A 14782-nucleotide genomic window follows, 5' to 3' on the forward strand; every position below is an offset into this window, starting at 1 on the left:
TAAATGAAAGCCTCCTCTGTGTGTGATTTTTTATGTTTCTGCATGTATAACTTGAACACAGAGAAAGGACAAATTCATGTGTTTGGTCAGACAGAAATACAGCAAATTTATTGTTTTGAGAGATACAGGGGAGTATTTCCATGTGGCTACGGTAGCTATAATGTTTTGGCAACACAATATCCCACCAAAATAAAAAGACATTCACCCAAGCATGTCTCTGGGCTCAGTCCTGGAAGTGGATGTCCCACCCCTACACCTCTGTGGGCAGTGGTCCATTGCCAGGAGTCTGTTTCATGCTCCCATTTAGGGTGTTGGTCCTGAAGATGTATGACCTCCCTCTAACTGAGCCTTCAGTGTGGATGCTTTCTGGCTTGTTCTGGCAGCGGAAGAACATAAGGAAACCGTTCCGGTAGTTCTTGTTCATCCATCCATAGAGCAGGGGGTTGACAAATGTAGAGCACATGGCTCCGACATGGAAGACAGTGTACAGGAGTTTGTACTCATGGAAGATAAGAACCAGATCAAGATCAATGGCAAGCTGGAATATGTGGAAGGGGAGCCAACAGACTGCGAATACTACAACGACCATCACTAGCATTTTGGTTGTCTTCCTCCTGCGGCACTGATTTTCATTCCTAGAAGTGGGACTGACATGGTTTTTCAGCTTGAACCAGATCCTGGTATAAGCATAACAAATAATTGCAAGAGGAAAAACGTACTGCAGGAGGAGCATGGACAGGCTGTAGATAGTGGCATCTCTGTTATTACCAGAGGGCCATTTTTCTGAGCAGACAGCCATTTTGAGGTTGATGGATGGGATTTCCTCATACCGATACTCTCTGAAGATGGCCAGAGGACCTGCTAGGACAGCTGCTGCTAGCCACATGATGGTGATGATGGTGAAGCTGAGCCTTTTGGAAATCCTGCTGTCCAGATGGAAAACAATACACCGGTACCTATCCAGGGCAATCACAGTCAGGGTGAGAATGGACACATGGACACTCAGAGCTTGAGCATAAGGGACCAGATGACAAAGAACAGCTCCAAACTTCCACTCGTCCAGGAGTGTGTACACCAGGGTGAAAGGCAGACAGAGCGTGTCCACCATCAGATCTGCCAGGGCCAGGTTAGCTATGAAGAAGTTTGTCACGGTCCTCATAGTCTTGTACTTCACTATGATGTAGATGACCAAAGAGTTGCCGATGAATCCCAGCAGAATGATGAGGGAGTAGGCAGCAATCAGAACGACCTGGACCCCCAGGATCTTGGTGCTGTCCATCATAACACTGCGGGACCCTGCGAGATCCTGGCTAGGAGTGACAAAATCCTTGGCATGCCAGCCCTGGAGCAGCTTCTCATCTAATATTGTCTCCTCCACGGTGAGGGTGCTGTTGGCTCCCTCCAACGGTCCCATGGCTGGTCTGAGCCCTTCCGTCAGGAGGAGAAGGAGGTCTGGAACACAGACACAGCAGAACTGAGAGCACAGGAGGTAGCAGAGCATCTGCAAGAGCTGAGACTCAAAGGGCACATCCCACACACCATTTCAGGCTAAACAGCAGCAGCAGTGACATCCTCCTTCCTTCTCCCTCACCCCACATCCCTCCTCACACCAAACAGCCTTTCACCTCTCTTACACCTCCTGTTAGACCCTGTGATCAGTTCCCCAAGGAAAGTGCGAGGGAAAATGCAACTTTTCACACAAGTTTCTGAGATTCTGTTTGTTTGAATTGAACAGGAAAAAAAACCCTCAACCAGCCAGGGCCAGACTGGTAGGTCCTGGAAAGACCTTCCGCTCATGGAGCCCCTTTAGACACGGCCTCTCCTGCTTCTTCAGGCCAGGCTTTGCAAAACAGGGAAGTTGCTTCAAACAAGCCAAAAATTTGGGACCTCTTGAGGCTGATGGAAGAAATCGATGATGGTGTCAGTCATCTTTAATGAGATCTACTTGCCTACAAAAATGCCCTGAGTCCTACCTCCTTAGAACTGGGAAAGGAGAAAAACAAGACAACCTCAAATTCAAGGTGTTCTTCTCCACCTACCCGTAACAATTTATTTCTAGATTGTGCAGTAGTATTTTTTTCAGTTTCTTATTTCTCATGTCTCCAGGTGAAAATATCTGTCACTCTGTCTCTGCATGAGTCTCCATCACTACTCCTGCCAGTGATGCTACTACCTAAGACCAGTACCCCCTGCTCCCAACCCCTGGTAACATGGTTAGCATAACTAATGCCATTTTATGAGTTAAGCAGCCATTCTCTATGACCAAGCGGGTCACATATTCATACCCTTTCCCTCATTATCAGGCCCTGAAGGTCCTGTGAACCAAGCAGACAACAGTTTTATTCTTCCCCTCCTTGCCAGCCTCAAGGTTCCTGGGCACCAGGACGATTACTCCCTTTCTGGCTGGCCTTGAAGGCTACAAACACCTGACCTGCCAGGTTTTGATGGCCCCATCAGAGAACAGGGAAGCTGAACAGCATCCAGAGCCCTGTCCATAAAATCAAGCAGTTACAAGTCCTAAGTACAGTGAGACCCATGCCCCACTGTGGCCAGGGACACTGCCACTGTCCTCTGCTTCCTCTGAGGATGGAGTGACTCATCTTTTTTATGATTTTTGAGTCTAGATTCTGATTGTTATATAGATACAGCAAACAATGTATTAAGATTTGACCCAATCTGCAGGGGGTCCAGATGGTTAGAAATCCTAAGTTAAGTTCTATTATAAATTCTGTGTTACTTAGGTGATTAGAAATCATAAGTTGTATTATAAATTCTGTATTTCTTAAATGATTAAAAATCATATGGTCTAGGTGATTAGAAATAATAAGTTGTTGTATTATAAATTCTGTATTGTGCTGCTTATAGATTGTACTACATTGATTCAGCTTGTAGAGATCCTGTGCCATCCTAATCATAAATTCTGTGCTATACTAATCATAATAGTCCGTTAAGAAAATATAGCTTTAATTGTAACCAAAGCTTTAATTGTAACCACCATTTAGTGCCATCATCGTTCTGCTGAGGATCTCTAAACGAACCTGTCTGTCCCCTCAGTGTCGGTGGCACTCGGGCATCCGCCATCTCTGCAGAGGAGGGAGCTCCTGCAGGGACATGCATGTGGAGGGGACAGACTGCCGAGGCTGTGAACAAGCCTCCTGCAGAGCTGCTGCTGAGCGTCCAGGCGCAAACAGGCCCGAGAGCCAAAGCCCCAGCGTCAGTGAGACTCCTGCCACGTGGTGCTCAAACATCTGCGTGAGTGTGGCTTCGGGAGCAGGGGGACCGACTGATGAGCCAGAACTGACTCAGTCTGGAACCCGCGGCTGGCGTTTGGTGCCGTTGTAACAGCGTGGTGTTGTCGCTGCAGGGTTTTCATTCAGTCCAAACACAGCAGGAGGAAAGCCAGCTCTGTTCCTGGCTCCTTCTCAGCCTCCATGTCTCAGAATTGCTGCTGGGGTGGATGTGGCCCCTCACATCTCCCCGGCATTGTGTGTGGGGCCCCCATTCCCACTGCACACTTGATCAAAAGTGAGCAAAAGTCATTGCTCTGCCCAAACAGGGTGGTCTGCAGAGCATCATGTTTTCTCAGACCTGCAGAGAGGGGGATAATGCCCTGCCATGGATGGAGGCAGGCACAGGGCTTAAATGAAGCTGGAAATTAGAGACAGCCTGCTGGATGCCTTCTCAGCCTCTCTGAGGAATGAACTGCTCTGGGTTTGTACCTGGTGAGGTGGGAGCACTGCCGACTGTGTGCTGGTGGGTTCTGCAGGTCCAAATGTTTAAGGACAGCCTGTCCTTGGGAAAGGAGAATGCTTTCTGGGCAGAACACCTGTATTTCAGCTAGTTCCTTAAACAAATAATGTAAAATAATGGTGGCAAGATGGTAAAGGTGGCAGCAATTACATTGCAATTAATAATAAATGGCTGCTTGTTCTTTCATCGCTCCTCAGAGCAAGGGTTGTGATTGCCACTTGGGAGCTGCTCCCAGGAATCTGTGCCAGCTGCAAACCCAGATCCCTGCAGAGACCCAGCAAAAGGGCTGCCTGCAGTAGAACATCCCTGCACACTTGCTTTCTCCTGCCCTCTCCATGTCTGTTGGCTTGCCCAACTTGTCTAACTCTGACAGCTGATTTATGCCAATGATTCCTGTAAATGCAGTTGTTGGGCTCAGACACCGTGATAATGGAGACCATATAGCTACTGTTAGAGGGTAGGAAGGTAGCTTTTAAGCAGCAGGAGGGGAAAAATGGGTGGATTTGCTGGGGTGAGGGTTTGCTTAAGGGTGATCTCAGACCTCCATGACACAGTCACCCACAGCCCTGGGAAGGTAACCCCAAAGATAAAAGGGGGCCCCAACTTCTAAGGCAGGAGAGAGGAGCTCAGAGCCACCCTGCTCAGCCAACACAGTGGGAAATGGAGCAAGGGAACAGGCAGGACCCTGGGCAGATGACACAGCCACAGCCTCTTACACAGAACCTGACCCACACAGCCCAGCCCGGAGCCTCCCTGTGCTGCCCCAGGCCTCAAAGCAAACCTCACTGCCAGCAGAGCAAGGTCTGTGAAGGAAACATCAAGGGCTGGGCACACTGTCAGTGTCTGTGCTTTCCCTGCTTCCTCTCTGTCTGGCTTTTTCTACCTTCCATATTGTCTAGCATTACTTTCTTTATCACTTTCTTTATCACTATCCTCTTTTCTGTGGCTTGCCTGTCCCACTTATCTTTGGTACCCAAGTCTTGGCATGACACCAGTGGACACTCCTTTCCCTTTTCCCCATCTCACCCACCAGCTGGCTGCCAGTTCCCATGTTCACATCTCAGGTTGTTTCCTCTCACTGGAGACTGGCAGCTACCCACCATCTGAGAGGAGCCAGGAACATCATGATTATTGGAGCTGTTTCGCTTCCTAACAAAATGACCTTAATGGAGTTATTATTTGATTTGGTTTGCTTTGTTTTTTTTTTCCAAAGGGGAACTATTAAAAATCAATTAAGGCATTTTAATTAAGCGGAAAAATGGTCATAATAAATGTTGCCACTCCAGGGGCTTCCTGGAGGTCGCAGGGATGCTGCTAGGAGTGGATCGAGGTCCATTCCAGACAGAAATGGAAGTGCTGGCATATGTGCAGGCTGCTGCCAGGCACACGCTCCCATGTCCAGCGGGCCTGCCAGGCGAGATGGAAAAATCCTTGGAGCTGAGAGCCAGCTGCTTTTGGGAAAACAATCAACAGGACAGACCAGGAGGAGATAGAAATACTACCCTAGGCCCTTTCCTCTGCACTGGGCTGCCATGAAGGGATGCAGAAGCAGGGCATTGCCTGGATCCTGCTCTCACCTTCTCCTCCAGCAGGGTTCAGTCTGAGGTAGGGCTGGGGCCCAGGGATGGCTCCCGATGAGGTAGAAGCGCTGTGCCCTGTGCCAGCAGGCTGCAGCCTTTGGGAAGACAGGAAGAGGAGGGAGAAGCACAGAGGAGCTGCAAAACCTCAGCCCTCTGCTGAACACACCGTTATCAGTGACTGCAAGGGACAGTGACCACCATGACAACTCCAAAATCCATGTTTACAGAGAGCCTGGACTAGATCCCTGGGACTTGGATCCACCTCTGCTCCCTGGGGATGCCCCAGGTCTCTCTGTGTCCCTACTGCAGCCCCAGGCACGCAGCCAGCCCCATCCTGATCTGTCAGGGCACATCCAGGCCTGGAAGAGCCATCTGCAAAGCCTGGCAGGGTTCAGAAAGCAGGGCTGGAGGAAACAGAACTTGTTAATTGAAATTCCTCTTTTTGTCCCAGGCAGTGAGACTGGGATCACTGTAGCCAGCATGGTGACAAGAGGTGCACAAAAGAGGGAGTTAAGGACAAAAATTGCTCAGACCGTAGCCAGGAATTAAAATCCTATCAGAGTTATCATTGATTCGAAAGGAAGGAGTGGAAAGACTTGGCCCAGCCTCTGCTCTCTGCTCTGAATCTGGCTGATGACAGCCACAGTCTCTTTCTACTGCAGCAATGGGGCGTGAGGGCAGAGGCTGATAGCATTTTTCATGGCTTGGCTCACAGATTTATTCCATGCTGTGTCCTTTCTCCAAAGCAGCTCAGCTCCATGAAACCCCTTCATCTCCAGCAGCCCAGTCTGGAGCACTGACCCATCTCATCCCCAGTCCCACACCTGGCAGCAGTCAGGTGTCTGTGGCAAAGAGGTCTGAGACTGTTCCTCATCACCAGAACCCAGTTGTCACCTTGGGGCAAGCCACCTTCTACCACCTTCATGTTCCCCTGCGTCACTGGAGAGGCAGCAGTGTTCAGTCCTGAACATGCATGAGTTCCCTCAGGCTGGGAACAGAGCCCAAGTTTGCTAACTCCAGCCTCCTGCACTCACCACCAGAGAGGACTCTGCATCTCTCTGGATGAAACCTGAACATAGATTTCAGGAGCAGCGTGAAAATGCAAAATGCGAATGATGGAAAGCAGCATGTTTTGCCTTCTCTGTTTGATGGGCTAGTTTCAGGGCAAATAGCAACTCTGGGATGATTTCCTGAAGCCAAAGAGCAGACAGATTTTCCCAGGTGCTTCCATCTCTGGTGAAGGGATAATTGCCTCACTATGACGCTATGGCAGAAGGGAAGACCTTCTGGCCTGCCCATCATCTGCTGCAGCTTTGTAAATTTTGTAAAAATCCAGATCAGGCCCATTGGTGAAGAAACCTAACAGCATCAGACATGCACTGCCACACCCTGCAAAGCTCTGGGGCCTCAGACCTGCTCCCAGGGGACCCAGGGTAGAACTGGCACCAGGAGACGAAGTGCGAGGAGGAGGAGATACACCAGGAATTTCTTGTGGTTCGTCATTCTAAATATCTGTACATCCCTGCCTAGGCAGGAGCCACAAAAGTCTCTGAAGGGGATGAGGCAAGGAGGATGTCTTAGTCACTCAGCTCAGGACAGGATGAAAAAGGAGGTGATGAGATGAGATTTGGCAGGGATACAGGCTTTCTTTTGGAATTTTTTCCTGCAAAAGGCAGGAGAGAGCAGTGCAGGGTCCTCTGCGCTGTGGGACGTGCCATGGGAGCAGAGCAAGGATGCCTGGGACAGGGCTCAGCGAGTGACACTGCGATGGAGACACACCACTTGTTGGGACTGCAGAAAGGAAGAAATAGCTTGGTGGAAGGACCCTGGCTAACCTGAGGAGTCTGTTACCCCCTGAAATTTAGGGAGTCTGGGGTAGATAAGACAAGGGAGGAGAGGGAAATAAAAACCCACTAACAGAACAATCAGGGAGCAAACCCAGTATCCTGCTTTGGGACAGACCAGAAACTCTATAGGTGAAATTCAGGCTACAACAGGACTATAAGAGGCTCTCTCTGTTCAAGAATTAATATGCAATGAGAGCAGAAAGCAAACAAGCACCAAGTTTCCTCCTGCAGCCCCCTATCTCCCTTTGCATCTCTCTCTTTGAGGGCACTGGTCTCTGGCAGCAAGCCAAGTGCCAGCAATGTGTGCAGTCCCAGCACTGAAGAGCTGACAGGAGGTTTGTACCAAGACACGAGGAGGCAGATTGTGGGAGAGATCAGGATTTCTCAGATAGCCGCGGAACTCAGCCCCACACCTGCAGCACACTGCTTCTGTAGCTGTACGTGCCTGGTTTCTGCAGCCTCCTGGAGCAACCTGCTCTCTGACAGCACTCGCTCAGCATCCTGCTTCCCAGACTCCCTGCTTCTGCTTGGGGACTGTTCAAAACTCTCCTGCTGGTATTTCTTGTTCACTTTCTCTCTATTCCAGTTCTTAGGGCTGTCCATCCCCAAATTCAGCTTCCCAAAGATGCTCGGACCCTTTTTGCTCAAACCATGTGGTATGGCCAAGACCTGGCCCCTTTCTCAGCCCTGCCACTTGGATGAGCCCTTCCCAACCCACCTGCGAAGGCCAGAGTGTCGTCCTCCTTCAGGAACCGAGCTGCTCACCTCGAGTTATCGTCTCATTGCTGGCCAGGATGGAGCGCTTCGTCCTCTCCACTCTCTGGGAATCAACCTGTGGCAAAGGGGTGAAAAGCACTTTTCCGCAACTGTCCTCTGAAAAGCAAGGAAGTCAGGCGAGGATCTGGGCTGCCAGAGGATGCTTCATCGCCGGGGGCAGCTTCAGTACCCCAGCCTGAGCATCCGGAGAGCAGCCTCTTTGCAGGGTGACTGGCAGCCCCTGTCTCACAAAGCTGGATGCTGTGTTAGCTCCTGAATGAGAGAAAGGCAGGGAGCGTGTGTTTAACAAACAGAAATGGAAAGGGGGAGGGAGCCTGCTGCTGCTGTTTATACAGTGTTCAGCCACTGAGGGGCTTCTTGCATCGAGGAGAGAGACGCTTTTCCATCACATCCAATTCCCTCTCCAGGGAAAGGTGGTGGGAGCTGGAGGTTTGCAGCCTTCTTGTCGGTGGCATTGACCTGGGCAAGTGTCCATCCACCCTCACTCTACAGCTCTCCCATCTGCTCAGGCTTTAAACTCATCAGGACTGGCATGGTATTGTCCAAGGGTGGATCTCCCCTGCAGCAAGAGGTCTGCAGGTCCTGCAGCTCCGCAGAGCCTTCATAGACATCCCCCCATCCTCCTCTGCCTGTGTGTTTGTACAGCCCCCCACGCAGAGCAGTCTGCTGCTGTGGGACAGGCCTCAGGCACTCTTGGGATGCACATAAAAGTAACGGTGAAAAGTTTTAGCCACTTGGCAATGGCTCGGTCTGTTCCAGAGCCAGATTCAGTGTGGAGCTAAGAACCCGAGTGAGTTTCTATTTTAGGGTGCTCAGCACTGGCCCACATGCCTGGAGCAAGAGAGAGAGAGAGGCACAAAAGCAGCATCCTCATGTCCAAATCTGCCAAATCCAAGCTCAGGAGAGTCCAGGGAAGCACCCTGCGGGCAGCAGAGGGAAGCAGGAGAAACACAGCTGCCTACCTGGCAATAGGTTTTGCCTTCAAAGAGAAGATGTCAAGTGTGTTCCCAGCACAGGACTTCCACCACGGGCAACTTGTGAGTTTGCAGCTCATCTGAGCTGGGAGATGCTCCCAGAGGTTAGGGAGGAGGACAATTCTCGGCTTTGACTATCTACAGCTAGAAGTTTATTAGAGGAGTCTTGCTGTTCACCCCCACAGTGGACTTTGGTTTCCTTTCCTTTGTGAGAATGGAAACAGAGAGGGTTTTCAATCAGCTTTATGTGCCGCAGAAGTCACGATACACTGGGAAAAAGAAAATGCTCCAATGGCTCGGCAGAAAAAGGAGAGTGAGAACATTCCTGAAGTAAATCACACAAAATGTGGCATTTGAACCCAAGACTCAGACAAGGGTCCTCATGAGTCTCATCCTTCCCTCTCCTCTCCCCACCTCCCCTTCAGGAAGGAAAGGCTGGCGCTGACAGCCAGGCAAATCCAACAGCTGCACTAGCTGGATTTTTGTGAGAGCCTTGTGTCTTTGTTTTCCCTGAGGCTGTTGATGTAGCTGCTCTGCAGAGCATGGAGGGGAGCGGGACAAGACAATCCTGCTTGGAAGGGGCCATTGCTGTGTCCTGGCAATCCACAGGGAGAGGCAAGGAGCAGCTAATGGGACGTAAGTGGTGTGTGCTATTCCACGTGTTCCCGGTGGATGGATACTCCTCCTCTCTAGGGTCCTCAGCCTTGGACGACTGATTTCTGCTCAAGAGAAAGATTTTTTTCTTCCTTTCTCTTCTGGCTTAAGATTTTTCTTGCCCATTCCCCACAGTCCTTTGCTACAGCTCCCCACTTTTCTCTTCCCTGGGCTGGAATAAGGTGCCTGGGGAAAAGGCAGTGATTGACAGGAGAGAAACTCGCTGCAGCCTAAAGCTGTGAACCTTCATCAGGGCCATGGGGTGAATTCCAGTCATTTTTGGCACATGGTATTTGCTGGATGACAGCAAATGCAAACTCTTAAATCATGGATCAGTCAGCGCAAGTCCCCAAGACAATCCTCTCCCACAGTCTCAAGGGTCCGGCAGAGTGGTTAGCACCAAAACCTGCAATGCTCCCAAGCATCAACTCACCTCTTCGACCAGATAACTTAGTCAGCCAAAGAGCCCTTGTGCATGGCAGAACAGACAGAGCCCAGAAGGTAGAGCTGCCCATGATCCATGGTGGTGCACGTAGTTAAAAATCATCCCCCCGCAAGTGATCCTTCTGCAACATGGAGCAGTGCCGGACGGGAAGGTCGAGCTCTCAGCACGCCTGTCACTCCAGCTGGCAGCCACAGAGCTGAAGTTTGGCCCCCACTCCCTCTGCGCCCTCCAGCTCCCTCTCCGGGATCCAGGCTCTTCTCCCGGCACCGCAGACACGGGCTGCCTGCCAGCCTGCCTCATCTCACCCAGCTGCAGCAGAATCACTGCCGGCAGCGAGCGCAGGCAGCGTAGCCCCGACGCTGCCTGGCCCCCGGCTTCTCGGCAGCAAAGGGACACGCGGGTGTGCTGTGGCAGAGCCTCTCGCTTCTCGGTGGGTCGAGGGGAGCAGTTGTGGCAGAGGCTGTCTGGAAGCATGAACACCAAGGTGCAAAGAAACCTCCTCATGCAGCTATTAATAGCAGATCCCAAAGCAGCTGAGGGTCTTCCTGGCCTCAGTCAGCGACTACACCCCGAAGTACAAAGATGGGGAAATACAAGGATGGTCCCTTGCACAGTCCCAAGGCGTGGAAGGCTCCACAGCCCCAAACAGAGGTGCCAGGACCCTCAAACCCTGAGATATTTGCACACATAGCCTGGGTACACACAAACACCTGCACAGGTGTGCCGGGAGCCTCGTGTCCTTTCGAACACGATGGGATCATTCAAAGGATCTTTCCAGCCCAAAAGCCTCTCCCAGTGGTTGGGATTTGATTAGGCAAAAGTGAATCTGCTCACCTGCTCTTCTAAGAATACAACAATGGATTTTATGCTCCAGGGAGCAAAAATGATGTCAAAAAGCTGAGAAGTGGGGCAGAGGGCTACCTTTTCATCAGCCCATGATCTGCTCTGCCTCAGAACGCAGGCAGGTCCTTGGTCAGAACACTTTGCAGCTATAAACCATACTCTGTAGCTCAACTTCTGTCATAAAGAAAGGCATATTATCTGATTGTTCCCTGGGAGAAATCTCTAAGAAATCTGTTACCAAGGCTTCCAGATGCTCCAGTTCATCCTGCTTCATCTGGAGCAGCAACACTGACATATTTTAAAAAGCAGCTTTTCATTTTTCAAACATCTGTTTAATTCCACCTGCGTGTAACCAAAATATTTCCACTGCTCCTTCCTGCGGTGTCAAGCCTGTGTTTTGCTGAGCAGCTTCAAAAGCACCAGCATGTTGTGGTAACACAAAAGCCCCTTTTCCATTTGAGCCCTGGAGTTCACGGATGCCGTGGATTTGGGAGCCTGTGATGCATTTGGGAACTAAATTAGCCACAAAGCTGCTCAAAGGTGGGAGGGAGGATGGAAAGCTGTCTGCACCCTCTCTGAATTTAAAAGCAGGTTCTCATTTCATAACTGCTTTTTGTCCCAATATGAGCATTTCTGGAATTAGTGGAGGAGCAGAGATAGCATCAGCGAGAAGGTTTTGCTGAAATACCTGAGCAATCTGGTACCGCAATGAGAGGCACGGGAGAAGCAGGAGGAGATCCTGGAACTGCTGCAGCTCTGCTCTCCTTCGGGGCAGACAGGAGATGAGGACATTGAGGGTGTCTTCAGGACGAGGGTCAGTGAGCCAGGAATGAGGAGATCACATGGAAAGAGATTACTGGGGTTTGTGTGCTGGAGAGGACACACATCACCATGCTTCAGCTCCTGGCAGAGCGGGGAGCAGATAGGGACAGTCGAGGCAAACCCACAGGGCTCATTTGATTAAGTTGATTAATGCCGAGGAGGGTTTACTCTTTCTGCTCCTTTCCTACCACTGGATCTCGCTCCAACATGCAAAATCCCCTTGATAATCCTCATATCAGGGCAGAAGGACTCAGGGCAGCTCAGCAGGGTCCCTCCAGGCAGACACCAGCGGCTCTGACCCCAGAGCCAGCCCCTGCATTTAGCTGCTGTTTCTGCAAGTCACTGCGCCCAAAGCTTTGCTAATTTATTAGAGGGTTGTTGCTTGCTGGTTTTGTACCGAGCCAGCTAGAAAACAGCTTCTGTGAAAGAGGATAATTGCAGTCAGATAAACTATTCAGAGCCAGGATCGCAAAAATATGATATGTTGTATACCAGGAGTTGTCCAGATAAACTAGAAATCTGGCTGAGTTTTTGGGTAGGAGTGTGTTTCCCTGTTGGCCACAGATTCCCTGCCTGCCTTTGGGCAAATCCTTTGATGTATCTCAATTCCCTGTACGTAAAAGAGGTGATAAAAATGCTTCACCCCAGCGCACATGCAGTGGATGACATGCACTATGGGAGACTGGCTGCTGGGATGCGCAGTCCCTGCTGCAACAGCTGAGGGATGATGTTTCTGCCCCGTGGGATTGCTTCCTATGTTGCCCATCTCATTTAGGCAGCGTGTTCTGCAAGCAGGGTCTTGCTGTCCCAGGATGGAGACTCCTGCTTCATAGTCCCACGACAAAGTTACAAATCTGTGGTCAGTCTCGTTGCTCCTGAGATGACAAACAGCGCTGTAAATGTTGGGTTGTGACAACAGGAGTAAGCAGGGTTGGATGGGCTGATGGCAGCTCCAGCCTGAACTATACCTAAGTGTCAAGACTGAAGGAGATGCAGATGCCTGCGAAAAACTCAGAGCACGGCGTGTTTTCCACGGGCTTGATGCTGCCGAAAGGCACCAGGTTGCCAGGACTGAGCCCCGGTGCTCTGCTCCACCGCAGAGGCAGCAGAATCATGTTTGCTGCTTCATTACCTTGCTCCATTTTGCCCAGTCCTGCAGGGACCCACCTGAGCTGTCAGCAAGGAGCAGCTCATCCACGCCGTGCTCAGCTCTGCGGTGCTGGGCCAGCAGCGGTGTTGGTGCACACCGGTGCTACCGGGGTGGGAGGGTCAGATCCACTCCTGATAGAAACCCAGGCATTTGGCTGGGAATCCATTTGGCTCCATGTTCCCCAGAAACGTGACTCAAAAGCCACTGTGTGACACTGAGACATAGGTATGTCACCAAGTCCCCCAGAAGAAAGAGTGGCATCCCCAGGGTACAAGCGGAGCATGCACAAGCCGAGCAGACAGTGCTGGAAAGCACAAAGCCTTATAAAGGCAGCGCTCTGGTTTTGTCCTTTCAGCTCTTCCAGGCGACGAAAAGGACGGCTCACAACCCTAATTAACTGGAACACGCTAGTACCACTGAGCTTCCCTGGCCAGCAAATTTGGCACGAGGCATGTGGGACACTTTCCAAACAACTGCTCAGGGGAGCGTGTGCCTGCAATTTATTATTCGATGAGCAGCATTTCTACTCAGCCTCCACTGAAGAGCTCAGACCAGACACATGAGGGAGGTGAGTCTGGAGCCTGCAAATCCACTTCAAAAGCCATTTCATGCTGGAAGGAGAAGAGGCTTATTTCTCCCCAGGCATTAAGTGTATTTAAGGTCCCAGGGGAAATACAGCATCACCCCTGTGAGCGCCCAGGGCTTCCAAATGCTGCTGCATGTCATGCTCGGCTTCCCAGGGGGAAAACCACATTCCTTCAGGGTGACATTTGCTGTGGGCAGAAGATGCACAGCCTCCCATGACACCCTTGTTTGAGGACCAGAGCGGTGTGCATCGTCATTTTGCAGATCGAAGCGGAGGAGCACAGCCAGCCCTGGTAGCCGGAAAAAGGGGTAGGGTGGCAGGGGCCCCAGCGCTGTGTCTCTGGGGTGGGTTATTCCCTGTTTTGACAGCTGTCCTGGGCAAGGCAGTGTCCTGGCTTATTCCCCTGGGAAAGGAGCAAAAAGGAGCCTGCCTGGCTTCTATTACAGATAAAACAGTCTCTGAACTTTGAATGGGGAGCAAAAAGCAGGGCTCTGAAAAAGATCAATTCATCCCTGTGGTAAGATCCTCCCTCTCGGTGTTCACCGTGCTGTCAAAACCGGAGGCAGAAGGTGCAGCCTCCTGAAAGCCACTCTCTGGCTCTGACCTTGGCTTCAGGCTGGCTGGCTGCTGCGGTGGCCCCGGGGCCGTTCGGGACAACTCCGGCACAGGGCTTGGGTGGCAGTGAGCTGCCCAACCGAGACTGCCACAGCCTCACCGGGACAGACACAGGAACAGGCCAGAAGATCTGTGCAACGTTCCCAGGACCATGCTGGTTTGACCATCCATCCTTTCCCCTGCTTCAGGACCAGAGGATTCCTCCTCCTGGACTCCTCCCAATCAACAGCATCTTGTCCCTCTGTCCATCCTCCTCGGCTGGCCTGACCCTCATCCTCAGCATCGCCTGCAGCCATCAGCTGCATGACCAGGCATGGCACCATGTTCTTACATGGGGCACGTCTCTTCCTGCTCCCTCCCCATCACATCCTTTGCAAACACTCGTTGTTATGGTGACAGCTCCAGAAGGAAAATGTTTTTGAGGATCTTTCAGATTTTTTAACAAAGATATAGCAACTTTAATTCTTTTCCTTAAAGGAGATGGTTATCTCACTCAATGGCAACTGAATTTGTTTAGTTTTGTTTCTGGCGACCACTTTGATAATGCTTAGGCTCCAGATTTCACTGCGTGGCAGTGTGAAAGGGGAAAGGCAGAGCCAAGTGCAAAAAGCTGCTTCTAAATCCTGCTGGGGTTACAGGAGGTGCCTGAGCTGCAGCAGTGATGAGTCTCAGTTTCTCCAGAATGAGTGAGATTTTGGAGCACATCTGCATCTTTCTAGGATAGCAAAGCCAGAGAAAA

The 14782-nt window shown here is 51.0% G+C and overlaps 1 protein-coding gene across 1 annotated transcript; it reads right to left on the minus strand.

Moving 5' to 3' along the window:
* Positions 1-250: 250 nt before the first annotated feature.
* Positions 251-1414, minus strand: LOC135994055 (neuropeptide Y receptor type 2-like). Its single transcript, XM_065644345.1, has one exon. It carries the CDS (start codon positions 1412-1414, stop codon positions 251-253), a length of 1164 nt encoding a protein of 387 aa, XP_065500417.1.
* Positions 1415-14782: the final 13368 nt, after the last annotated feature.

This window comes from Caloenas nicobarica, chromosome 13, assembly GCF_036013445.1.
Source record: "Caloenas nicobarica isolate bCalNic1 chromosome 13, bCalNic1.hap1, whole genome shotgun sequence".
Classification (NCBI taxonomy): domain Eukaryota; kingdom Metazoa; phylum Chordata; class Aves; order Columbiformes; family Columbidae; genus Caloenas; species Caloenas nicobarica.